This window comes from Pelodiscus sinensis, chromosome 1 (assembly GCF_052426305.1).
Source record: "Pelodiscus sinensis isolate ZL-2025 chromosome 1, ASM5242630v1, whole genome shotgun sequence".
Classification (NCBI taxonomy): domain Eukaryota; kingdom Metazoa; phylum Chordata; order Testudines; family Trionychidae; genus Pelodiscus; species Pelodiscus sinensis.
In genome coordinates, this window is record NC_143052.1 from 142,960,447 (window position 1) to 142,987,619 (window position 27,173).

The 27,173-nt window shown below is 52.3% G+C and overlaps 1 protein-coding gene across 4 annotated transcripts; it reads right to left on the reverse strand.

Annotated features, from left to right (window-relative positions):
- Positions 1 to 1,386: 1,386 nt before the first annotated feature.
- PTPN6 (protein tyrosine phosphatase non-receptor type 6) lies at positions 1,387 to 25,121 on the reverse strand. 4 transcript variants are annotated; one of them, XM_006124135.5, is made up of 18 exons: positions 24,967 to 25,121; positions 24,699 to 24,765; positions 15,436 to 15,489; positions 15,050 to 15,172; positions 14,517 to 14,711; positions 9,935 to 10,151; positions 7,909 to 8,025; positions 7,667 to 7,780; positions 7,183 to 7,279; positions 5,555 to 5,634; positions 5,296 to 5,445; positions 5,021 to 5,152; positions 4,474 to 4,628; positions 3,542 to 3,609; positions 2,851 to 3,002; positions 2,582 to 2,679; positions 2,256 to 2,392; positions 1,387 to 1,885 (listed from the first exon to the last, which is right to left on the reverse strand). In XM_006124135.5, the coding sequence occupies exons 2-17, from the start codon at positions 24,710 to 24,712 to the stop codon at positions 2,269 to 2,271; spliced, it is 1,890 nt and encodes a 629-aa protein (XP_006124197.2). In that variant the 5' UTR covers positions 24,713 to 24,765; positions 24,967 to 25,121; the 3' UTR covers positions 1,387 to 1,885; positions 2,256 to 2,268. The 4 variants fall into 4 exon arrangements, with proteins under 4 accessions (XP_006124197.2, XP_006124198.2, XP_075759720.1 ...); XM_006124136.5 differs by having other exon boundaries at positions 24,699 to 24,762; positions 24,967 to 25,109; XM_075903605.2 differs by lacking the exons at positions 24,699 to 24,765; positions 24,967 to 25,121 and adding an exon at positions 18,308 to 18,551.
- Positions 25,122 to 27,173: the final 2,052 nt, after the last annotated feature.

Genomic DNA, 27,173 nt, shown 5'->3' on the forward strand with positions numbered 1-27,173 from the left:
GGCACCCTTTTCCGTAAAAGGGATGCTAATGAGACACTTTGGAATTGCAAATTCTGTGAGGGATTTAAATATCCCTACTTTCAAGTAGGAATAAGGGATCTTCCAGAAAAGGGCTTATTTTCCGCAAGATCCCATCTAGACTGGCGCTTTTCTCCGGCAAAACCCCGAGCCGGAAAAAAGCGGCAGCCATGTTCATGCAAATGCCGCAGGGGATATTTAAATCCCCCGCGGAATTTGCAATTTCGAAGTGTCTCATTAGCATCCCTTTTGTGGAAAAGGGTGCCAGTGTAGACACAGCCCTGAAGATTGGATCGTTGAAAGGAAACCGATCAAAGGATAGTAATAGTTAGGAAGGGTGTGAACGCTAGAATCTACAGACGGACGCAGCCTTTTGAGTTTTGCTCTCTTTCCCCCATCCTGTTCAGTGTCACATGCAGCACGAGGCACGGAGGGTCCAAGCATCTGAAACGTTCCTTGTGCCAACCAGCCACTCCCCTGCCTTGGCAGGGCCAGGTTAACACTCTCTTGTTTGGTTCCTTAAACAGCTTTTCTTGTTCACAAACGCACACACAGTTTGGCACGGCAGCCCACACTGGTCAGCGGAGATCTTAGACAAGGCTCTTGATTGCCTGCACTACGGAACAGACCCTGCTCTTGTCACCACAAGGTGTGAAGTGACGCAGGGCCCAGGCCCAGCCAACACTGAACAGTCTGGCCCAAGCAGCAGGCTTGTAGCTGCAGCTGCAGATTGAATTCTTGGCACAGTCATTTAGGACAAGAAGCGACTGACTTGCTGAGCTGCCATTGCACAGCTACTGCCTCCAAACCCAGAGGTGGCTGCATTTCAGTGTTTGGCAAACCAACCCTTGACATGCCCTGCACAACCAGCAGTGAGAGAGCCCAGCTAAGTCACTAATTCTGGGAACACACAGAAGCTAGTCTGCACGAATAAGGGCAAGTTTTTGAGCAGTTAGGACCTCAGCTACTGGCTGCTTATGGTAAAATCAATGGGCGTTGGCCACAGCCCAACTCAGGGCCAGTGAATGGGACCAAGCTCCTTTCCCCACCAGGGCATTGGCTCCTAGGGGCCAGCTGAGGCACTGGCTGGCTCGGGCTGGGTTCAGAATCCTGTCAGGCACTGGGTCCAACCCAGAACCACCACATCAATGGACTGCCGGGCACATTGGCAATCCCCCCCACAGCAATGACACTCCGCACACAGAGACACCCTGCCAGCAGGTTCATGCACCAGTCCCTGGCGGAAGCAGAGACTGATTGTTCCTCTCCTGCACTAGGTTTGTGCAAACCAAAAATAACTAAAACCAGCATTTTAAAAATCAAAGCCCAAGTTTTGGTGAAAACTGACAACACAAGAGAAAAAAAGAATCAAACTGAACCCCTGGTTTATTTACAAAGGGAAGCAAAACCAGCGCATCAAATCCACAAGTATATACAGCACCATAAGGAGGCAAGTGGATCTGCAAGGCAGAGGGGCTGTTGGTACAGGCACCAGGCCCAGAGAGAATTTTTCCTTGGATCCAGGGAGAGCAGGACCGGGTTGAACAGCAGGAGTCCAAAGGGCCAGTGTCAAACAGCAGCTGACTTAGCAAGAGCTGCTAGTCTCATGCCAGTGTGGAAGTTAACCCCCGTGGGGGCCTCTCTCCCATAGGAAGGGCTTGTGAAGGACAAACGGAGCTGGAGCTGACCCTGCACCGGTAGTGGCCAGGAGCAGAGAAAAGAGGCTATTTATTATCTGAAGAGAACAAGCAGCAGGCCAGAAAGCAGAACAGGTTGGACGTGCCTACAGGGCTGAGTGTGCAAGGACTGCAGGGGGAATCCCAGTCACCACGGCCTAGGACAGGGCATCTTCCATAGCTGAGGGGAGCTGAAAGGAGAGAGAAAACAGAGCAGGTGAGCAGTACTGTCAGGGCGCAACAGGGGCCGGCCTGCACTACAAAGCTGCTGGCACAGTTGCCTGGCCCTGGGGCCGAGTGGCAAAACCCCCAGACATGCGAGGCTGAGAAGAGAGGCCTCCAGTGGACACAGGGAACATGGTTTGGAGGATGGTGTCACTTGCTGATAAACCCGCCTCCTATGCTGCATGTCCAACGGGGCTCTGCCAGTGCAGCTGTCCTGGCGAAACATGCCGCAGAAACAAGGCCAGATGGGCCCCCACATGCAGATCTCCTTGGGGCAGCCAGTGAGCAGAACAAGGCCCCGGCAGGAATGCAGGCCCATCCCAGACCCCATCGCACCTGCAGCAGAAAGTCACTTTTTCTTCAGCGAGCCCTTCAGCTTCTCCTTCTCAGACGAGCGCTGCTTCCGCACTCGCTCCTCTTTCTTGCCTTTGAGGTTCTCTAAGTTCTCATACAGTGTTGGTTCCTCCTTCTGCCTGCACGAGAACAGGACATGAGAGATGAACAGGACATGGCAAGCCAGCAACAGTGGTGGGGAGGCAAGGCGGGACGGTGGTGGGGACACTGGGGAAGGGCACAGCTAACAGCGGGAGGGATGGAGTGAAAGGCCAAGGCTATCACCAGGGCAGGGAAGGGGGGAATACTTGATAAGCCTCAGCTCTTACTTGGAGGACTTCCGAGAGGCCTTGGCATGCTTGTTCTTCAGCGCAGGCGGGTACGCAATGTTCCCGTATTCGGACTCCTTCGCTTGCCCCTTCTGAGCCTGCCGGAGAGAACGAGACAAGAGAGGACTGTGGAGTGATAGCCAGCACTGCCCCGGGGCCTGGGGTAATGGAACAGGGCCGGAGGGCAAAGGGCAATGGCCTCATGCCCATATGCTGTGGCAGACAGAACATCATCTCCTGGGACTGCATGCATGGAGCACCCCGCTCACCTGCATGACATCCAGCTTCTTCTTGGTGGTCTCTATGAACTGGCAGATGGCCATGTAGATGAATTTATACTGGGCCTCAGTCTGCACCATTCCCGAGCGCTGGGCCCTTACCATCTGGATGGTCTTCTGGATGTCTATGTCACAGTCCAGCCCTAGAGGTGGCGCATTGGGAGACAGCGAGAAGCCAAGGAGCAGTTATGGGCTGGGAGCTGCTGGCATGAGTTAGACCTTTCCCCAGCCTGTGAAGTCCCCAGACAAAATTCCAAGGACACCTAGTCCCAGCAGGCCCCCTACCTAGGCTGGAGGAGACACTGATACCTTCAGTGCCCAGTTCCATTCACTAACCCTGTCTGCCTGCCTCTAAATGGCGGCCCCTCTGGGAGATCCAGTCCCTGGCCAACGCCAGCACTGCTGACTGGGCTGTTATAGCCACAAAGGAGCACGCAGGGTTCCAGCTGCTGTCAAGCGACAGCCAGGCAGCCTTCCGCCAACCGCCAGTTCCAGCTCCATGCACTGGCCCCCACCATCTCTGGTCAGCCTTGGGCGCACTGTGGGATCTTTGGCAAAGATGGGTGGCACTGGGGTAGCCACTTCTTAGGGTCAGGGCTCCAGCTAGGGACGAAGTCGCTGGCAGACGACTGGCCATGGGGCAGACGCTGCATGTGGCGCAGGAGGCTGGGGAGGATCTTACCCTTGGTGGAGATTGTATCCACTATCATATCGATGACGATGATGGTCCCGGTGCGGCCAATCCCAGCGCTGCACAGAAGGACAAGCAGAAGTCAGGAGGTTGAACCTCTAAAACCTGGGACTCTCTGGGTCGGCAACATCCATGGTCCTGCAGGTCCACGAATATTGCTGGACCAGAGAGCCCTGGCTGTCCAGGCTCAAAAGCACAGCCCGGGCTGGGCTGGAGGTGGGACGGCCAGCCTCGCAGCGCCAGCGTGGTGGCGAGTACAGCAGCAAGGAATCGGGGCTGGAGGTAGCAGGGCTGGGGGCCAGGAGTGCTGGCACAGTGCAGGAACTCAGCCCTGCCTGGGGCTAGAGTCAGCTGGGCGTGCATTCTGGGCTGGCACTGGGGTGGTGGGGGAGTGGTGGACGCAACCCTGGCCAGGCCTGGCACAGTGCAGAGCCTACAACAGGGTAGGGATCCTTGACCTCCTCTTGTCCAGCAAATTCTGTAGTTTGGGACCACCCAGTTCCCGAGGGTGCTGGACAAGGGAGGTCCGACCTGTACCCCACATGCACATTCATGCTGCTGGCTACAACCCCCAGGGCTCCCAGGCCGTCCTGCACTCACCACTGCAAACCAGCCACCTCTGGGGCGGGCACTGGCATTGTTTAGCAGCAGCCCAGAAACTGCACAAGAGATTGGGACAGGAAAGCAGAATGGGCCCTGCAACCTGAGCCGGGAGGTGGCTGGAGGGTGCTGCAATGCAAGTGCCACACAGGGACCTGTGGGAACACAGGGGCTCGCCCGGGTCGCAGGGAATGGACTCTGAGCAGTCAGGGTGTCCAGGTTACGAATGCCACCTCCAGCAGCACTGCGACCCTGGCAGAGTCACCCGGCCCACCCCCTGCAGCACAGCAGGCATTGCCCCTCCCCTGTGACTCCCGGCCCACCTGCAATGCACCACTATGGGCCCAGCCTCGGGGATGCTCTCTTGTTGCTGGTTGATTTGGTCCAGGAAGCTGAGCACCCCTCCAGGCTCACTGGGGACTCCGTGGTCGGGCCAGCTCAGGTACTGGTACTGCCAGATCTCACGCACAGCCTCGCACTAGGGGCGACAAACACACACATGGCAGGTGGTGCCCAGTTCCACCCCATTCCCACCAGTCCCTCAGGACCCCAGCCTGCTGACAAGGGTCCTAGGGTCTCGCCTGACTGCGGCGCAGACACAGCAACAGACAGAAGGCACCAATATTTGGTCCCTGCAGCCCCCAACCGGCGCAGAGGCTGGGCTGAACGTGCCCACGCACCATTCCCTGGTGCTCTCGCGTCGGCCAGTCTCCCACTTGCTTCCCAAATGAGGGGCCAGACGGGAACCAAGGCCCCAGAGGTGAAAAGTCCCGTTTCCCTTCATCTAGTGCCCTCCGAAATGTCAGGCTTGAAGGCTTAGCCACAGCTGAAGTCCCAGGAAGAACAAGTGCTCGGGGGCGTGGCACTCACATCATCGACTGGCGACATACAGAGCTGCCGCAGCTTGTACTCCAGGGCGTCGCGCTCCTGTGTATTCTCCACCACATATGGCCCGTACTCTCTGCTGCTGCCCACCTCTGGCCAGTAGGGGACGCACTTGTTCTGGGAGGAAAAAGGAGACAAGGGGATCAGTGAGCGCAGGAGAAGGAAAACACCCCAGGCAGAAAGAAAGAGGCAAAGTGTGAGTGGCTGGCAGGGGAAGGAGGAGGGATGGGTGCCAGAAATGGGCCTTCGGAGACACCTACCCTCCCTTTCTCCACCTCCCGGGTCGTCATCACAATGATGTGGGAGTTTTCCTGCCAAACCATCTGCCAGAAGTCGTTGACAGTAGCGTCCAGGCAGCCCTGGCTGGCGATGTATGTCTTAGTGACTTCATCCGGGCTGATCAGCTTGTTCTGCAGAGCAGCACAGGGGCAAGGGAAGGGCAGGGTTAGAGGAACCAGGTGTCCCGTACTTCCCACCCACCCCTACTACGCCAAGATTGGCAGCATTTCTACATCTCACCTTGATGTAGTTGGCATTGATATAATCCGCTCCGAGGATATTTGGGTCCCTGCCTTGTAGGATGACTCGTGAATGATCAACTAGGGAGACAAGGAAGGGAAGAGGTTAACACTGTACTGAGGTGCCCCCCCAGCCCAAAATGCAAACACTAGACCCATGCAGCCCACACCCTACACTCTGGACTAGTGTTTCTCAACCAGTGGTATGAGTACCCTGAGGGGTACTCAAGAGAAGTCTGGGGGGGCATCAAAATAACTGAGATTTGGAGAAAAGTGAATTTTTGTTTTAAGTTTTACAGCGTTTCATTATTTTGTACTTTTTACACCCAAAAAGTTAATTGCCCCCCTCCCAGCTATGATTAAGTTCTTTAAACAAATGTGTTGCAATGGTAGAAAAAAATGGTGTGTCTGAAAACAGGAGGTACTGGGGGTACTTATCATTTTTTTATTTTTTTTGAAAAAGGGGCATTTTATAAAAAAAGGTTGAGAAACACTGTTCTGGATCAATCCAATGGGCCCATCAAGCCCAGCAAGGGTGGCCAGATGGTTTCAACAAAAATACTGGACACACTTGACATCACATCACAATCGACATTACATCTTATTTAGAAAATACCCGACATTTCTATTTTCTCAATTGGTTTCCCGGACAGAAAGCTCAAATACTGGACTGTCCAGTTCAAAACCGGACACCTGGCAACCCTAAGCCCAGCCCCCACCTTCCCTCAGACTGGATCAGACCAACAGGCCCCTACAGCCCAGTACCCCCCTTCCCGTCTGGGCCAGCCTAGCAGGTGTGCGTGCCAGCGCCCTCGCTCACGCCAGCTTGAAGAGGGGGCAGTGCCTCACCAAACACTCAATAGCTGGGGTGGGCACCCTTTTGGGCCGGAAGGCCACTGCAGGTAGGGAAACAGTATGACGGGCTGAGAAGAGAAGGCTGAGGGAGGCTGTGCCTCCCCAAACAGCCAAGGGTAGCCAGCCCCACCCCATGCAACCCCTCCACTCCCACTCGCCCCTCCCCCATCCAGCATCTAGGACTCCTGCCCCCTATCGAACCCCTCTCCCCCCACCTCCCAACTGCCCTCCCGGGGCCCAGCCCCCATCCAAAATCCCGCTGCTCCCCACCCTTGATCGTGCTCCTGGGACCCAATGCTCCCCAGCCAACCCCCACTGCTCCCCAGCCCCTGCTGTGCCCTCCAGAGCACCAGGGCTGTGGCCCCGGCATTGGGGGAGCTGAGGCCATAAGGGGGGCAGAATAGGAGGGCTGGGAGCTAGCCGCCCCTGCACTCTGTGTTGTGGGAGTTGGGCAGGCTCCTCTCAGCAAGGCTGCCCTGACCCTTCTCCCTGGCAACAGCTTGGGAGTTGGACTGAAGGGTCTGACCGGCTGGATGCGGCCCACCAGCTGGGCCTCACCTCCCTCTGTTCTATGCCCTTAAACACCCTGTCAGGGCACCTTGTAGCTCATCCTCGCAGCAGGGCAAATAATCCCCAGGCGACTTGAGGCTCTCTGTAGGGTAACTCTAGGCAGGGCTCTGACAAGTCTGCACTGTCCCTCTGCGGCAGCCCCCTCCCGCTGAGGCAGGAACATGCAGGCCCTGGATCTCTTCCCAATGGGAGTGCAGGACTCACAGGGCAAGATGTTTTTGTACCGGTTCTTCCCCTTGTTCTCAGGTCTCTGCCCCTCATGCCGGTCATAAAGGTGCTTAGCTTCCTGTTTCTGCAGGCTCTGAAAGGGGAAAGGTAGTTGTCAGGCAAAGCAGCCCGCTGTGACAGGTGAGATAGTGCTGAAGGACAGGGGAGAGCAACAACCTAGGAGATTCATGAGATCTGGGTTCATTCCCTGCTTTGCACAGCTTTTCTCTGCCTCAGTTCCCCAGCCATAAAGAAGGGCTAATGCCCCATCCCGCCCTCCCTAGCATAGCATGGGGACAATATATTCATTGAGGACTGTTGGGTGCTCAACTTCGGGAGGGGGGGAGGACAGGTACAGAGATGACCTGCCATTGAGAGGCCATGATAGGAACACATCCATTAATGGAGCAGCAAAAGAGAATGTGGTTGGGAGCAGGGTCTCCCAGGAGGGCCCAGAGACCGTCACAGCACAGTCACTTACATCAAACTCCTCCCAGAAGCCAGCCTTGGACATCTCCTCAGCCGGGCTCTGCTTGTTCAGCTCATGCACTCTGCTCTCAATGTCTGCCGCGTTCACTCTGGTGGCATAATAGGGCTGGGCAAAGAAAAAGGGAAAGGCTCGGTGAGCAAGAGACATAAGCTGGAGCAGGACACATGCTATAGACATATGCTGGGAAGCCCCCCAAATGATCCCTGACACAAGGACACAAGGACCCCATTTACCTGTCTCAGGTACACGTAGGATCCAGACACCTCCTCGATTCCAGTCTTCTTGAAATGCTCCACCAGGTCTGCCAAGCTGTCGAATCTCTCAGCACCTCCGACTGTGTACCTCCCATTCTGAGAGAACAAGGTGTGTCATTCACATCCCCAGTGGCCCCACTGCCCCCCACGGCACAGTTACAACCTGGGCCTGGGCATGTTGTTACATGAGGGCACGAAGCCCGGGGAGGTCTGGCCCTGTTGAGTTTGAAGCCCATGTTGTATGTGGTATGCGTCACACCCACCTGGCAATACAGTAATTCCTCATTTAACACTATCGATATGTTTCAGAAGATGATCGTGTTAAGTGAAAACTTGTTATACGGGGTCAATTTTCCCATTGAAAATAATGGAAAAGGTGGGGGTTGGATTTCAAGTGGTGGTGTCTGTTGGGACCGGGACATAAGGTTGGGGGAGAAAGAGGGCTGGGTTACAGCAGGGAGGGGAGATGTTTGGCTCTGGGGAAGGGTAGGGGAGGAGAGGGGAGGGGGATTGGGTTGGGAATATGCCCCTGTGACGGATCTGCCAGGACCCACACTGTATCCAGCAAGGGGGGGTCGCCAGGGAACAGTGCAGTGAGCGGCGAACCCTCCGCCGCTTTTCAGGGAGGCGGGGGAAGCCCCGCACAGCTGCCAGCAATGGGACGGCTGGGGAAATCGTCTTATTCCGGGGACGGTCGTGTAATTCAAAAAACATTCCCTAAAAAAAAACCTCATGCTATCGCGAAAACGTGTTTCGCAGGCACGTGTTAAATGAGGAATTACTGTATAGCAACAGAGAGCTTGGTCTGGTGACATGTAACTTGAAAGGCAGTGAGCTAGCCCCAGGTGTCCTGCTGCATGGCTGGAAGCCCAGAGAGGCCAACTTCCCCCACTCTTGTTAGAAGTCAGTTGTTGAGTTTCCCCATAATTCACCTGCACACACTCCCCATTCTCCCAAGCCCAGCACTGTTCATGGTGTGGAGTGAGAGAAGACCTAGCAATGTGTGGACTGGTAGTATCCCCCAGGTTAGACTTAGGGTATGTCTAGACTACATGGCTCCGTCAACCGAGCCATGTAGATTTGTTTATTGGGCAAAGGGAAATGAAGCAGCGATATAAATAATAAACCTCATTCCACGAGGAATAACGGGGCGGTCAACAAAGGGCTTTGATGTCGACCGTGGAGCGTCCAGACTAGCGCTCTGCGCCGACAAACAGCTGATCAGCTGTTTGTCGGCTCAGCGCGGCAGCCATATAAATTTAAATGAAGTGGCGATTATTTAACCCTACAACCCTAATCTACATGGTTCCGTTGATGGAGCCATGTAGTCTAGACACAGCCTTAGGGTCCTCAATATGGTCTTCTCTCCAGCATGTAACGCCTCAGCTTCTCCTCAGAGCTCAGGAGCTCATTTCCCGAGTGCCCTATGAAGTTTGAATAAACCTACAGAGCCAAGAAGTCCAAAAACAACTGACCCCTTTTGCTGCCATCTTCCCCTCTGGCCTCCTAGTCACACTTTGTTCCTTGGTCCAGGTGCATAAGCATCTGCTGAAGTCTCCAGAGTCTCCTCTCCTTCCCTCTCACGGGCTCCTCTAAAGTGTGAGTTCCCACTGGCACCCAAGCCCACAGCTCCCTTCCTGTCCTTCTGCTACTTCTGTCCGCACTAGACTCCTCCCTCATCCTGGATGCAGCAAAATCAGCCATCCCCCATGTTAGAGAAGAAACAGGGGACCCACAACACAATAAAGAGGTACCCCATCCACTCCTGGGTCGCCTGTTTCTTCTCTAACACTCCACAGGCGCTGCTCAGACCAGACAAGGGCTAAGGAACCCCACACAAGACAGCCCAGCCCTCTGCATGGATTTCATATCAATCATTGGAGGCCAACACATTCCAGCCGTTTCCTCTTGGTAAAACTAGATCAAAGGCTGCCCAGCAGCCACAGAGAAATGTTTTCTTCCCTCCCTCTGCTTGCTCCCTTCCTTGTACCCTGCCCCATCTCACCTCACACATGATCTTGACATGGGTGACCTTGAGTCGGGCCCCAGAGGCACCAGCAGCCCCAGTCGGTGGCACCTCAGCTTTGGGTTGGTCAGTCAGGACAGACAGGACAAAGTCACCAGGTTTGCTGAGGCTCTCCCGCACCAGGAAAGTCCAGGGCACAGCCTTGGACTGGAGCAGAGACTCAGCTGCAGGGCCAGACAGATGCCCATGGTACCATCTGGGTGAAAATGTGAGAGAATCAGAAAAGCACTGGGGGCTGCTTGGCCAGAGGGAAGCCAAGTAAGGGAGAGGAATGAGGCTGAGGGAAAGACGTGAGGGAGCTACAGTCAGGAGGGAGATGAGTGGGAGGTGCCTGAGGTGGAGCAGAGCCAGAAGGGACTAGGGACATGAATCGTTCAAAACAGTTAACCGGTTCCATGATTAAAATTGTACCATTTAGCTGGTTAACCACCGGTGGGCCAGCACCAGGGTCTCACGGGCAGGGTGACCAGATGGTTTCAACAAAAATACCGGACACACTTGACATTACATCACAATCAACATTACATCCTATTTAGGAAATACCAGACATTTCTATTTTCTCATTTCTATTTTCTCAATTTGTTTCCTGAACAGAAAGCTCAAATACTGGACTGTTCGGTTCAAAACTGGACACCTGGCAATCCTGCTCACAAAGCTGTGGGCAGGCCTGCCCCTGCCTGGCATGCACTGGGGCCTGGGTCGGGGCTGCTAGCACAGTCAGGGTATGTCTACACTACCCCGCTAGTTCGAACTAGCGGGGTAATGTATGCATACCGCACTTGCTAATGAAGCCCGGGATTTGAATTTCCCGGGCTTCATTAGCATAAGCGGGGAGCCGCCATTTTTAAATCCCCGCTGCTTCGAACCCCGTGTAGCGCGGCTACACGGGGCTCGAACTAGGTAGTTCGGACTAGGGTGCCTATTCCGAACTACCGGTACACCTCGTTTCACGAGGAGTAACGGTAGTTCGGAATAGGACCCTAGTCCGAACTACCTAGTTCGAGCCCCGTGTAGCCGCGCTACACGGGGTTCGAAGCAGCGGGGATTTAAAAATGGCGGCTCCCCGGAAATTCAAATCCCGGGCTTCATTAGCAAGTGCGGTATGCATACATTACCCCGCTAGTTCGAACTAGCGGGGTAGTGTAGACATACCCCCAGGGACAGGTTTGCAAGCACAGCCCTGGCTACCAGCATTGCCAGGTGGAGCCGAGACCAGAGTCCCACCTGCCCCCATCTGGGGCTGCTGGGGCCCTACCTGCTGGCCTGACCTGTCCAGGTTCCCACCACCCAGCCCGTCCGGTTAACCAGTTACCTAGCAAGCATTCCGATAACCCTAATGCTCACCAGGTAATCAGATAACTGGTCACCTTTTACATCCCCAGGAGGGACAGGACCTGAAAGGTGAGCCGGGACAGGGAGCCCAGAGGAAAGCTAAATAGAGGATGGTTTAATAAATGGGAGAGACTGTGGAGGGGGGGCTGTGAAGAGATGGAGCTGTATTTCTGGCCCAGTCCCCTCACAGGAATGACTATCCAGTCACAGTATCCCACGACTTACTGCAGGGCACAGATAGGGTCAACACCCAGAGACATAAGCACCTACAGTTACAATTCCCTCTTCATCTGAAAAATCAAATGCACCTGAAACATAACACACAGCCCCATCCCCGCAAAGCTAGTTCAATATCCCACATAGACGGGATGTCTGCATCGCAGGGGCGGGGTAAATAACCTGCCCCCGACAAAGAGAGGGTTAGTCTGACTCTGACTGGGCATCCGCTGTCTGATTTCTAAGCCTGGATGACTGTCAGGTCACAGCAGGGGTTGGTGTGACCATGGAGGTAGATCTGTCTGCTCATTGCACCTGCATTTCGCATTGTCAGTCACCAGGCACGCGTGCTGCTTCTCCCTTTGCACAAGCCTTCTCAGTTGCATGTTGGGTGTCTGCTTGACACAGGGAGCCAAGGGAACCCCCTTAGATTTGCCTGTCTCTCTTCTGTGCCTCCTGTAGGACTGACCCTCAGGAGCATCCAGCCCCTTCCTGTTGGAATTAACATTCTCTCCCACTTGCAATGGGGTGACTCCAGCATTCTTGCCAGTTTTCCTCTTGCAATTCCTTCCTGTTTTGTAATCTCTCGGGGTCAATGGTCTTTGGCTGAAGAAATCTATTATCTGCAGGCATTAAGGTTTGTGTCCTGCTACCCCTGGATTCCTGAACTGGTGATTCCAAGGAAGCCTGTCAGATGAGTTGTGATGGACTCACAAAGTTAAACAGGACTCCCACCAATCTGCCAGGAAATTTTTATTTTCATTCTCAAGGTCTTTGCTATTTGTACCAAGGCTTCTGAGAAACGACCGTGTTTGAGTGCCCGCGAGGGCGTGGCATGCTGTGTGGAGCCGATGAGGCACTCGTGAATTGTGGCCCCTCTCTGCTGCTAACACGTCTGCAGTCCCGTGGGGAGTGCGGCACTTCACAATGGTTAGCCCCCTGCTACTCAGCGGGGTCGGACACAGCTCCATCTTCTAAGAAGCTGAGTATGTGCTCACCAGCAAGAGGCTCTGTAGTTGAGCTGACTTTATCGAGGCCAAGGGCGACATGTCTCTCATGTGATGTCAGCTGTCCCTTGACATTTGGCTTTCTGTACTGACAACAGTATTGTATTTAGAATGTATTACCACAGTGGCAGCATATCTGTGGGGCTGGACTAGGCCACCTCCAACTCTCTTCTGCATTCTCAGTACCCAGCGGCTTGTGATCAGCACTTCTGACTTCAGGCAGTATTGTATTACAACACACCAGACTCTGTACAGGATCCTGTCAGCAGCAGTTTCCTCCTGATGGTCCCAGTCACATCGGAGGTCTCTGGTCTGCGCCTCCCATCCAGCTAGAAGAATTTTTCAGGGCTTATTTTGTGGGTTTTTCATTTGAATTTGTCAAATGTCCTTTCAGAAGCAGCTCGCAAATGAATGTTATTAACTTCAAACCCTCTTCCTGAGGCCGCTGTTCCCAGCCGGGTTTGACATGATAGTTGGGCCTCGTCCATCCCCTCGGAAGCACTTCACCAGTGCGGTGGCCTGGCCATGCTGTGCTGAAAGTCAGACTCTGCTTCAGCGGCTGCTTCCAGCTCTTCATGGTCTTTCCCCCTCAAACCATTTCTGCCCATTCATGGATTAACAAAACTGCTGGCAACCAAAACAACTCCCAGCATTTTTTCTGTGGGCAGCGGGTGGTGGTGCCTTAGGACTTGGAAAGCAAACGCTACTGGCTAAGCATTTTGCATGTCAGGTAAAGGGCATGGGCTGTTTGGAGAGCAAGGAATGGCTCTGATTAACTAGCCATGGGGGTCCAGCTTATGATTTAATAACACTCTGAGGTAAATGGCTGTGGACCCTGATCACAAGACATCATATAACCTCTGTCACCAGGCCCCTGATCATGAGTGGGGCCAAGCAGTGAAGAAAGAGCCAGGGCTGAGAGGGAGCTGGGGCAGCAAGGGGCTCTCTGCTGCCCACTTTGATTTGCAGCGCTGGCCCTGTTCTCTCCCTGTGCAGAGAGGAACTAGTTAACACCCCCCCCCTTCCCGCTCAGGGAACCCACGTGATGGAAAATCTCTCAGGGAGGGAGAGTGAGAAAAGGAGCTTTCGTAAGAGCTGGGGGGAGGGAAGTTTCCAACCGCAATGGGAAGGGAGGAAGCTGCAGAGCCTCAGCCTAGGCCAACTGCCGTGACAGGAGCAAGCAGCATGCTGAGGGACACATGTGCTGTCTCACACTAAACCGCAGCCCTGCCCCAGGGCTAGGGGGACCTGCCAGAGGTTTGAGAGCACAGCACTCTGCAAACCACCTGATTTGATTTAGGGACACGGTGCCAAAGATCCATGCAAATAGTGGAGGGGAGGGAGGCAAGCGAGGACTGGAAAAGCATAGACTGAGAGGTCCATCAGCAGGGTGCTCTATGCTGGGCTAGCAGGGGCTGCAGGGCTGGTCTGAGGGGTACTGGCAGGGCTGTGAGGGGAGCCCAGGGATGGAATAGCAGGGGGCTGCAGGGCTGGTCTGAGGGGTACTGGCAGGGCTGTGAGGGGAGCCCAGGGATGGAATAGCAGGGGGCTGCAGGGCGGGACTGAGGGGCACTGGCAAGGCTGCAAGGGCAGCCCAGGGCTAGGATTGCAGGGGGCTGCTGAGCAGAACTGAGGGGCATTGCTCACACAGTGCACTCTATATAAACTCAGGTCTCTTCTTGTAACTAACATCACAATTTTCACTTTTAGCAACAAGATATAAATAGCAAAACCAATGAGACAGCGGAAGTCAAAGTTGCCAAATATAAGTGGGGCCCATATTGAAATTTCACAAACTTGTGTGCAAAGGAGGAGAGAGGGGGATATTTGTTAATTCATTTGTTGATCTGGAGTGGGGGCTGGGTATGCTGTGAATCCCAGACAGACTGATACTGAGTCTGTTTGGGGGAGAAGAGGGACACCCCATGGGAATGAGCTCCTCAGTCCCTACAAGTGCAGGGTGAAGCTGGGGGAGGACGGGGGGGGGGGGTCTGTTTCCTCCATACCTCTCTGCAGTGGGATCGGAGCAATTCAGTGGATACCTCAGGTCTATTACAGTCCCATCTTTATCCTGTAGTGAACCTTGCTGCTGTGTGTAGTACTCCACGAGTTCAGAGAGCGTGGCAAACTTCTCCCCTCCATAGAGATCATAATAATCCCCAGTGTTCTGGATACGGATGTGCGTCACCTGGTCACCTACCCTGAGGAGCGAGGCAGAGAAAAGTCAGGTGAAGAACAACACAGGATCAGAAAAAGTGGAAGGGAAAGTAATGTCCCTCCTATGTGTCTCACGATGGAGGCTGGGAGAATTGAGCCAAGAAGTACGGAGGGAGAGTGGGTCAGACAGTGTGGCCCCTCAAGTACCTTTCAGGGAGGGGGCAGGATGAACTGGAGGGAGGGATGGAGCTGGAAAGCACAGCCCCTTATCTAGCTTGAGCTGGGGATGGGCTAGGCAGTCCCGAGGAAGGGGCAGAGAGCAAAGCGCACACAAATCCCTGAGGTGGCGATGGTGTGGCAGGACGGGGTCTGAGTTACTCACCTGACCGAAAGAGAGAAATCTCCCTGGTTCTTTCGACTGGGTCTAGCCAAGAAACTTCCATGAACTCCTCGTCCCTTGAGTAGGGACTCAGCCTCCAGTCCGCTCAGGTCCCTGTGGAACCACCTAGGGAAGAGCAGAAAAGCAGGAAAGGGTGAAGGCTGACAGGGTAGCCAGCTGTACCTCTATGAGGGGCCCATACAGTGAGCAGGGGCTACCTCAAAAGGATCCCAACTTTTGAGGGGATTGGACAGCAGATGGCCTGGGAAGAGCCTCTGTCACACGCCCCTGGGAGATGATCCCAGACCCATCTCCCAGAAAGGGCTGTACCGGGGGAGAGGGGGTAGAGCAAGCAAGATAATCCCCCACCACCTCAGTTCCCCTCTTACCTCACCATCCTTGAGGGAGAACAGCCAGGGCCTGGGTAGCTACAGCCAAAGGAACTTGAAAGACGTAAAGAAAAGAGCTTTTAAAGCTGGCAAGAAAAGGGAAGTAAGCTCCTGCCGCCTCTGCCCGACTCCCTTATGCTGAGCTCCCGACACGTTTCTCTGGCCATCTACCTCTCCTGTGTCTCCCTCGCTCAGTCCATCTGCCTCTTTCTGCCTCTGCCTCCCCTTTACTCCCCGACTCACTCCCTCTCCCTCCGGGGCAGGGCACAAAGAGAAGCGAGGCGAGTGCGCCGCTCAGACAGCACACAACTCAAGGAACAGGAAGCGTCGCTTGGCCATCAGCTCCTCAGCCCTAAGCTGCTCTGCACAAACTTCTGCTTCTCCTTTTGCCTCTTTTCTCCTCCCTTTTTTGTCTCAGTTATTCTGGGTGTCTTCACCACCCCCCACGGTGGGGTTATGCTGGTGAGCTCTTCTGTAGCCCTGTTTACACTGAAACTCCCCCCCACCCGCCCACCCCAAGCACGTCAGGAACACGCTTCACCCCAGACACTACACTTCTTGCAATGGTGCAGAGCAGATCACGGCATCAGTGCGACTGCAGTGCACAGCTGCAGGCCAATGCAGACAGCCAATGCTGGCCCAGCAGCTGCAGTGGTACACTTCATCCCATCTCCAGCTAGGCCACTCCAGGGAGGTCCTAAAGCAGCCAAAGCTTGTGCTCAGCTGTTCCGAGCTACCTAGCTGAGCATGAAAGTGCTCTCACAACACTCCTGCATGTCAAGGAAGGATTATTCCCATTATACAGATGGGGGACTCAGGCACATGTTAGATGACATGACTTGCCTCAGGAATCTGTGGCAAAGCCAGGCATTGATCCCAGGTTTTCCAAATTTCAATCCAGTGCTCTAACCACATGACCACCTTGTTGTCTCCCCTCTGGCCCTGACTGTCTTTTTTGGATGGGTTTGTGAGGTGACAGTTGTCAGTGGATTGTCAAGGTTGGGGCTACCCAGGTTACTATTCAGAGTACAGCACCGATAGCTACAATGGCATATGCATCACCCGATGCAAGCAGCATGGGGCCTGCAGAGTCCAAATACAGCACATTACAGCCAAAGTGGCTGTACTGGAGATGCACAGAGAAATGTTTATAGCTATGGCATATGGGGATGTTACAGAGCAGGCCCACCTCAGAACTGACTTTCCCAGCCCCCCATTTAAGAGGAACCTGGAGGTCAAAGGGAAGGGATCCTGCTTCCAACTGAGGTAGGGGAGGCTGGTCCTTCCTCCTGGCCACAGGAAGAGTGCTCCAGGAAATGGGGCTCTGGGTGAGAGATGGACACAGGCTGAGTGTTTTGTGGAGATTTGATCATTAGAGTACTGATAACTAGTGACCGTAAGAAGTGTTCAGTGACTTTGCTGCCTGGTGGAAAGGTGGCAGATCCCTAAGACATCCAGACAGACTACTAGTGGCGGCTGAGGAGGAGCTTGTGGTGCACTCTGAAACCGATGACACAGGAAGGGGAAGGAGAGAAGCCCAGGAAGCTAAATTTAGATTGCTAGAAAGACTGCTTAGCTCTAGGGCTGTGCAGCAGCTTCCTCTGAAACACTTCCAGTTCCATGCAAAAGGCCAGTCAGGCAAGGGGAACTTCAGAGTCTCAAAATACAGGTACAAAGCTAATCATAGAATCACAGAGCTGGAAAAGACCTCAGCAGTCATCAAGTCCAGCCCCTTGCCCAAGGAAGGACCAATCCCAACTAAATCAACCCAGCCAGGGCTTTGTCAAGCTGAGACTTAAAAACCTCTGGGGATGGAGATTCCACCACTGCCCTAGGTAACCCATTCCAGTGCTTCACCACCCCCCTAGTGAAATAGTTCTTCCTAATATCCAACCCAGACCTCCCCCACTGTAACTTGAGACCATTGCTCCTTGTTCTGCCATTTGTCACTACTGAGAACAGTCTCTCTCCATCCTCTTTGGAACCTCCCTTCAGGAAGTTGAAGGCTGCTATCAAATCCCCCCTCACTCTTCTCTTCTGCAGACTAAACAGACCCAAATCCCTCAGTCTTTCCTCATAGGTCATGTGCTCCAGCCCCCTAATTATTTTGGTTGCTCTCTGCTGGACCCTCCCCATGTCGACATCCTTTCTATAGTGGGGGGCCCAGAACTGGACACAATACTCCAGATGTGGCCTCACCAGAGTCGAATAAAGGGGAATAATCACTTCTCTAGATCTGCTGGCAATGCTCCTCCTAATGTACCCTAATATGCCATTAGCCTTCTTGTCTACAAGGGCACACTGTTGACTCATATCCAGCTTCTCATCCACTGGAATCCCCAGGTCCTTTTCTGCAAGAACTGCTGCTTACCCCCTGCCTGTAACAATGTTTGGGATTCTTCCGTCCCAAGTGCAGGATTCTTCCGTCCCAAGTGCAGGACTCTGCATTTGTCCTTGTTGAACCTCATCAGATTTCTTTTAGCCCAATCCTCTAATCTGTCTAGGTCACTCTGGACCTTATCCCTGCCCTCCAGCATATCTACCTCTCCCCCTAGGTTAGTGTCATCTGCAGACATGCTGAGGGTGCAATCCATCCCCACATCCAGGTCATTAATAAAGATGTTGAACAAAACCAGTCATAGAACCGATCCTTGGGGCAGTCCACTAGAAACAGACCACCAACTTGACATTGAGCCATTGATCACTAGTCGGTGGACCCAACCTTCTAGCCAGCTTTCTATCCATCTTACAGTCAATTTATCCAATCCACATTCCCTCAACATGCTGGCAAGAATATTGTGGGAGACCGTATCAAAAGCTTTGATAAAGCCAAGGTATCCACTGACTTTCCCATATCCACAGAGCCAGTTACCTCATCATAGAAGCTAATCACATTGGTCAGGCATAACTTGCCCTTCGTGAATCCATGTTGACTATTCCTGATCACTTTCCCCTCTTCCAAGTGCTTCAGAATGGATTCCTTGAGGATCCCTTCCATGATTTTTCCAGGGACTGAGGTAAGGCTGACTGGTCTGTAGTGCCAATGAGTGTCCTTCCCTTTTTTAAAGATGGACACTACATTTGCCTTTTTCCAATCATCTGGGATCTCTCCCGATCTCCTAATAATAAGGAGGAATTTACATTTATCAGACACAGGGATTTGATGTGGAGGGAGGAAGGGCAAAGGAGAGAGAAAGGAGAGAATTTGTACAAGCAATGGGCTGCAACTTAGCCAAGGAGGAACTAGATTACTGGCACAGAAAAAATAAAGTGTGGGCCGGGGAATTGCTTCAACTAGAACCGTGCAGCAGCCAGTAGGTGCTAAGGAGCACTCAGGCCAGACAAAGCCACCTTGTTAGAGAGGTCAATGATTCAAAGGCATCACTCTCCAGTGAAGAGTAGGCCAGAAATTACAGCTCCACTGTAGCAGGGGCAGGTTTAGATCACAGGGTGGCAGAATAAGGAGTTAAATGGCAATAGGGCAAAATTCACCAGGGTGTTTACACCCAGATGTGAAGTAAAAGTCAGGTGAACCAAAACATCTGGCCAACAAAGAGCCTTTTAACAGGTTTTACTGAACCAGACAAGACTCACAAATCAAAGAGATACCACACACCACACTATCTGGCTGTGAACTACCCAGTGAGGTCATGTCAAAAAACAGAGGGGAGGGAGTACTGCTAAACCCAGCACATTCCAGAGGCTCCACTCAGATAAACTATTCTGCGTGGAGCAGACCACGTAGTAAAATGTGTATGGACCCAAATCCCAAGTCATAAGTACACAAATGTGCAAGGTGATGCTGCCTGCAGACCAGGGAAAGGTTTTCAGTGTACAGGGATGAGGGAGATCGCAGTCAACAAAGTCTAATAAAATCCTGCTAAATGGGTGATTCCAACTGTGTGATTGTCCCAAGGGGACAAGGCTTAGAGAAGCAATGTCTTGGTACCTGCTTGGGACAGGCAGTACTAAAGCATGCACAAGGAGACGCTAGTCTCAGTTTAGCTCTGTGGAGTCAGTTCAGGAAGTAAGTGTAACCGAGCCACTAAATAATAATTATGGTAACTATGTTGATAACAAAAGTAATTGTAACTACACACAGAGCTTTTTTTGTGACGGTACTGCCTGGTACTCAGTACTGGCACCTCCATATGAAGTACTGGCACCTCCAGTCAGAGCTCAACAACTTTTCCCCTGGAGTACCAGCACTTTTTCTTTTACAAAAAAAAGCACTGACTACACATATAGATCAATGGATCCTAAATTAGCTGTTGCCACTCCATAAAGAGATTGTTGCTTCATTTGTCTGAAAACTTCAACTTAGTTCTCGGCAGTGGTAAAAAAGGCCAAGAGCACAGTAGGAACCATTAGGACTGGGATACAAAATATGACATAGCATAATGCCACTGTATAAATCCATGGGGAGTCCAAACCTTGAACAGTGTATCCAGTTCTGACTGACCCGTCTCAAAAGAACAGAGTGGAAGTTGAAAAGGTTGAGAGTAAGGCAACAAAGATGACCAAGAGCAATGGAATAGTTTCTGCACACGGAGAGACTAAAAAAATTAGGGCTGTTGAATTTATAAAACAGACCATTAAGGCTGGGAAGGAGATATGAGAGGTCTATGAATGGTGTGGAAAAAGTGGTTAGAGATGTGTTAGTTACCCTCTTTCCCACTATAAAAACTAGGAGTCACAAAACTACAAACCAGAGGAAGTATTTTTCACACAGTACACAATTAACCTGTGGAACTCATCGTCAGGGGTTGTGACCATCAAAAATATAACAGGATTCACAAAAGAACTAGGTAAGTCCATGGGGGATAGACCCATCATAGGTTATTAGCCAGGATGCGTAGGGATATAATCCCATGTGTTCCTAAGCCTCTGACTGACAGAAAAGAATGACAGGGTTGGATCTCTCCTGTTCAGTACACTCCCACTGAAGCTCTGGTACTGGCTGCTATTGGAGACATGATAATAAGCTAGACAGAGACAATTGGTCTGACTCAGTATGGCCATTCTCATGGTCTTCATAGATTCCAAGGTCAGAAGGGACCAGTATGCTCATCTAGTCTGCCTACTTTTTTCACGTATGTCAGAGAATTTCACCTAGTGATTCCTGGATCAAGCCTATATCGAAAACTGGCACAGTGACAGTAAAGAAAGTTTAAAAATAAATTAGGATACTAGTCATTGGGGCCATTAGGTCAAAAGTAAAGCAATTAAGATCTTCAAGTTCATAACGGAGGACATTTAAGCATGGATATTATGAGAGTCCATTCAGGCAGGCTGACCTTTGAATAAGAGTGAAAGCAGCAAGACATAGAAGCAAGACATCTTCTATTGCCCATTCCTAGCTTCTGGCAAATAGGGACAGCACTCCTGCCCATCCTGCCCAATAGATGATAGGTCCAGCAATGGCTATGAACTTATGGTTCTTTTTGAACCCTGTTAAAGTGCTGGTCTTCACAACATCCTCTGGCAAGGAGTTCCACAGGCTGATTGTGCGCTGTGTAAAGAAAAACTTCCTTATGTTTTGTTTTAAACCTGCTGCCTATTAATTTCATTTGGTGACTCCTACTTCTTGTGTTCCTTATCTACTTATCCACACCAGTCATGATTTTATACACCTCCATCACATCTCCCCTTAGTTATATCTTTTCCACATTGAAATGTCCCAGTCTTATTAATCTCTTTTCCTGTGGCTGTTCCATACTCCTCATCATTTCTGTTGCCCTTTTCTGAACCTTTCCCCATTCCAATATACCTTTATTTGAATGAGGCAACCACATCTACACACAGTATTAAAGATTTAATTGCTTTCTATAGAGGCACTAAGGTACTTTCTGTCTTATTCTTACCCCTTTCTTAATGATTCCCAAACTTCTGTTCGCTTTTTTGACTGCCACTTCACACTGAGGCTACATCTAGACTGCAGGATTCTTGTGCACGAAGCTTTTCACTGAAGAGATCTTCTGCAAAAACTTCTTGTGCAAGAGCGCATCCACACTGCAAAAGTGCATCGAAATCGAAAAAGTGATGCAATTTTGTGAAAGAGAGCGTCCACACTCACTGGATGCTTTTTCACATATAAAGCCACCTGGAACCAGTTCTAGCTAGGCTTTAGGTTACGACACATGCTTAAAGGATCCCCCTGGACAGCCACTTCTCTGTTTCTGCTGCCTGCTTGTGGACCTCTGTTGAGGGACAGCAAAGCTTCAGCAGTGCCTGCTGTGGTTGCCCTGTTCTTTTTGGGGACACCACAGCTTTTTGCTTGGTGTGTGCTATAGAGTGGGCACTGCCCCTGGGCAGGTGACAGCCCCACACGGCCATGCTGCAGTTCCTGCAGCATTTGCTTCCAGCTGCCTACATGTTCCTGCTTGAGGTGTGGACGCTCCGTGGGTTTCTGCGCAAAAACCCTGTAGTGTAGATATAGCCTGAATGGATGTTTTCAGAGAATTATCCACAATGACTCTAAGATCTTTTTCTTGAGTGGTAATAGCTAATTTAGACCTCATCATTTGCAATGGATAGCTAGGGAATGAGGTTTTCCAGTGTGAATTACTTTGCATTTATCAACACTGAATTTCATCTGCCATTTTGTTGAGCAGTCACTCATTTTGTGAGATCCTTTTGAACTAACTGGACTGAAATTAACTGCAATCCAGGTGTCCTTGCGGAGGCTCAATGAAAACCTCTGCTTAGTGGGCAGAAGCCATCAAAGCATGAAGCAAAGCTATAAGATACAGCCCAATGGACTGGAGAAAAATACTGGTCCTATCCCAGTGCTGTCACGCCAATCAGTGGGATTGCCCTCACTTGCAATGCTGCGCTCTGCTCTAGCTACTCTCTCACGTCTGAAAAGACTGGGACTGCTCAGAGAAGTAACAGGTAAGAGGAGACAAGAAAGAGACCTGGCACAGCAGCAGTATGGCAGCGACTAGAGACTGGGAGTGCAGTGCGCTAGGCAACACGTTCATATCAGACACAGGTACAGCCTCTGCCCCAAATTGCCTATTATCTACATCAGGGTTTCCCAACCTATGGGTCACCATTACATTTCAAAAGGGTCACCAGGTGTCTCCCCAGGAGACTTTTTGTGAATTGCCCTGGGTCACCAAGTCTTCCTGAATTGTCGGAATGGGTCCCCCTCTGGAAAAGGTTGGGAACCGCTAATCTACATCGATGAAAAAAAGTCCATGTCTACACTGCCAGCACCGCTGCAGTGGCCACTTCCGTCAACAGGCCCAACCCCATGGGAGCACTCACCGGGAAAATTCTACAGTGGCAGAAGGGGTTTTTCTGTCAGTGTAGTAAATCTCTCTCTCTAGGTCTTGTCTAGTCTTTAATTCTGAGTCATGTCACTTTGCCACTGTAGCACTTTAGTGAAGAAAGACGCTACCTATGTTAGCGGGTTGTAGTTCTCTTCTCAGCATACGTATTCCATCTCCCAGAAAAGCAGTGGCTGGGTTGACAGGAGAATTCTCCTGTGGATCTAGCACTGTATACACTGGGGCTACGTCTACACTATGCACTTTGCCAGAAGAGGCAATGTAAATTAAGCGCTGATTAGCATTTTCTTGTGCTTCATTTGTGTAATCTCTTCCAATCCGTTTTTGTGCAAGAGGTTTTTGCGCAAAAACATGCAGCGTGGACGTTTCCTTTTTGCACAAAACGCCCTTTTTGCACAAGATCCTTATGCCTCTCCCCATCCACACTGCATGTTTTTGTGCAAAAACCTCTTGTGCAAAAATGGATGGGAAGAGATTACACAAATGAAGCATGAGAAAATGCTAATCAGCACTTCATTTAGGTTTCCTCTTCTGGCAAAGCAGCTCAAAAGTTTGCTTCTATCTCCAACAGAAACTAGTCCAGTAACACATATTACCTCACTCACCTTGTCTCTCTGACCCCATGAGTGAGGGTGCTGTGTGCCTGGGGGCAAAAGCAAAATTACCCCACACACCCCTCTGCCCGGCGGGGCCCCAAATCAGGCGCACAACTGAGCCCGACCCTGGGGGGGGGGGAGCTTGTACCGTGTTTTCCCCTGTGCCCTCGTCTGGGGCCAGGCCCCTGCACACACTAACCCATCGGCAGACATGGAGGAAGGTGAGGCTAGGGGTAGAGAGGAGGCTCCAACCAATGGCGGTGGGCAGAGGAGGAGCAGGAGAGCTGAGGGATGACAGGGGGAGCAGAGGGGGACTAAATTGGCACCCTCTAGCATTGCGCCCAGGGGCAACTGCCCCCTCGTTCCCCGCTTGATGAGCATAGCAGGATTCATAAAAGGACTGAATGTTATATGAATGACCAGAACCCTCACACTTACTTTTGATCAGAGAAAACAGAAGGATAGAATGTCTCCTGCTTCTGATCATAACCCAGGAATCAAGATGGATAAGAAAGAAACCCCTCGTGGAAACACGTTATTGAACAATAAACTAAGGGGTTTTCTGCACCTTTATCCAACACAGCTGACTGTGGCCACTGTCAGAGACAGGAGACTGAACTGGACAGACCAGATCTGGCAATTGCTACCTATGTTCATACTCTGCCTGGACCTTCCTCCAGATGAGAAAGGACATTAGTGGAAGACAGCCAGGAAGACAGCACTGGAGCTATGCCTCAGTGTTCCTGTACCATGGGCATGGGAGCAGCTAGGGAGAGGAGACTTCATTAAGGCTCCTCATTCCCTTCTGACAGTTCTACAGCACTTTAATTTCTTGCGGTACTGATCCTGGTTTAGAAGTCAGGCTGGGAGCCATGTGGAGGGGACCCCATGATTCGTGACAATGTGGAACCCACACCCTTCTGCAGATTACAGAATTTCAGCAGCTGTTTCTAAACAATTCAGCTGCCAGCCCTCTTGGCTGTAGAGGAAGCTTTCTGAAGGTGCTTTCCTGCAGTGCTGTCTGCTGGAGTCTGCACAGCAAATATGTCTGGCGAGTGCCCAAACTCCTGGGCTCCATTTCCAGAGGAGGAGCAGGGCCAGTGAATTAAAGTGGGGAGAGGCCTGGCCTCTGGCAAAATTATGGCTTTGTCTTTGATTTGTTTTAGGACAAGGGCCAGTCCCTTCCCATCTGTGCCTTGGAACAAACGAGCTTTACTTTTGCTAGGGTGAGCAGTACTGACCCCCATCTCTCCTATAGCCCCCTTGCCCACCCTCTCCATTGCTGCTTTCCCCACATCTGCCTCTCACTTCCCAGCTCTTTCTCCCATCACAAACCCTACAGCCAAGAAACCCCTTGGAGAAATACACTCACCCACAGGATGGCATCAGGCCCCTGGTCACAGGGATCCTAGCTGAGAACCCTCAGCCCAAGGACCCTACTGAAAAGGAGACAAACAATGCTGCTGATACCAAGGAAACAGGAAGAATTTCCTGAGAGAGGGGCCCAGGACTGAAGCTCATTACAGACTCAGGCATGGGGGTGGATGTAGCACCCAGAGGGAAAGCATAGCTAATTTCATAGAGCCAGGAACAAAAAGGTAACTGGACCTAGATCACGGCTAGTAAGATTCCCGACTCACCTGCATCTAATCCATTCAGTAAGGCTCTGAATGCCGCTTACTCTCCAGCCCTAATACTTCCTCCCTCACATGATCACAATAGTTGAGGGTGAGCTGGAGCAGAGAGATGAGGAAGCCTGAGCTGAGGCAACCAGGCCCAGTACAAAGGGCTTCCCAGATCACCACTTGCAAATCTCTCCCTGCCCGGTAGTTAATAAATAAATAGGCGGGTGGGGGAGGAGACACATGGGCAGGGGAGCAGGTGAGCAAGGTAGGCACTGCCTGTTCTCCCTGCCTCCTCCCCACCAAACCTTCAGCCTCCCTGGAGATCTAACAGTATCACAGAGGATTAAAGCAAATTAAACTCCTCTGTCATCTGGAAATAGCCACCTGAGCCACAGCTCCTGGCCCTTCCAATCCTAGGCTCCGCACACAGCCTTGCTAGTGCCCCTCAGCCCTGCCCTGCAGCCCCCTGCTATTCCAGCCACGGGCTCCCCTCACAGCCCTGCCAGTGCCCCTCAGCCCTGCCCTGCAGCCCCCTGCTATTCTAGCCCTGGGTTCCCCTCACAGCCCTGCCAGTGCCCCTCAGTCCTGCCCTGCAGCTCCCTGCTATTCCAGTCCTGGGCTTCCCTCACAGCCCTGCCAGTACCCCTCAGTCCTGCCCTGCAGCTCCCTGCTATTCCAGCCCTGGGATCCCCTCACAGCCCTGCCAGTGCCCCTCAGTCCTGCCCTGCAGCTCCCTGCTATTCCAGTCCTGGGCTCCCCTCACAGGCCTGCCAGTGCCCCTCAGCCCTGCCGCCCCCTGCTATTCCAGCCCTGGGCTCCCCTCACAGGCCTGCCAGTGCCCCTCAGCCCTGCCCTGCCGCCCCCTGCTATTCCAGCCCTGGGCTCCCCTCACAGCCCTGCCAGTGCCCCTCAGTCCTGCCCTGCAGCCCCCTGCTATTCCAGTCCTGGGCTCCCCTCACAGCCCTGCCAGTGCCCCTCAGCCCTGCCCTGCAGCCCCCTGCTATTCCAGCCCTGGGCTCTCCTCACAGCCCTGCCAGTGCCCCTCAGCCCTGCCCTGCAGCCCCCTGCTATTCCAGCCACGGGCTCCCCACACAGCCCTGCCAGTGCCCCTCAGCCCTGCCCTGCAGCCCCCTGCTATTGCAGCCCTGGGTTCCCCTCACAGCCCTGCCAGTGCCCCTCAGCCCTGCCTTGCAGTCCCTGCTATTCCAGCCCTGGGCTCCCCTCACAGCCCTGCCAGTGCCCCTCAGCCCTGCCTTGCAGTCCCTGCTATTCCAGCCCTGGGCTCCCCTCACAGCCCTGCCAGTGCCTCTCAGCCCTGCCCTGCAGCCCCCTGCTAATCCAGCTCCCCAAACAGCCCTGCCAGTGTCACTCAAATCCCAGAATACCTACATCCCCTACAAATTTAGTGCCCCCTTTTATTTTTTAAAAGTGATTACACCAGAAATGCAGAATCATGAAGCTGAAGCTATGTCTACACATAAAATATTACAGATTACTCCTACCACAGGTCCCTTTTATCAGCCCCTGAAGACAACCTGGAGGTCTGCATTTAAAATGCTATTGTCCTGGGTCAGTGCAGATCAGTTGTGAACAACTTGAGGCCCTTTGGAATTCTGTGCATGGCCCATGAGCCATTTTGTTTACTGTTGCCCACACACAGGATTGAGATTCTGCTAGTTTTCGTCCACACTTTTTCCCTACTCATATTACTAAAGTGACACGCATGAAAAGCAAGGGCACATGACATGAGGCGTCTGCTGACTGCACATGACAACACTGACAGAGCTGTGCACGCTCTCTGCATCCAGCCAAAGCACTGCTGTGGTTCAATCGGCACACCCCACAAATTCTAGTTACATTAGTGCAGTTTGCAAAACAACTCTATCCTGGGAGACTGTCTTGGTTAGGACAATTTTGTGACCCACTGAGATGAAGGAGGATCTCTCATGCGGCCCACTCACCAGCCCAGGTTGCCCCTTACTGGGGTAGACCCTTACCAACAATGGGGGGATTCTGTCATTACTGCAGAAAATCCACCTCCCTGAGAGGCATTACGTAGGGTGATGGAAGAATTCTTCCATCAATCTAGTGCTGTCTACACAGGGACTTGGGTCAGCTTAACCAAGTCAGTTAAGGGCGTTACATCCCTGAGCAACATAGCTAGATCAATCTTATTTTCTACTGTAGACCAACCCTGAATTATAAAGACCTTCATGCTCAAT

Bases quoted from the DNA above. Each gene is read 5' to 3' on its own strand.
- PTPN6 (XM_006124135.5), bottom strand. The intron at 8,026-9,934 runs GTGAGATGGGGC...TTGTTCTCTCAG, and splicing joins ATGTCAAGATCATGTGTGAG to AATGGGAGGTACACAGTCGG. The intron at 5,635-7,182 runs GTGAGTCCTGCA...TTGTCTCCCTAG, and splicing joins GTACAAAAACATCTTGCCCT to TTGATCATTCACGAGTCATC.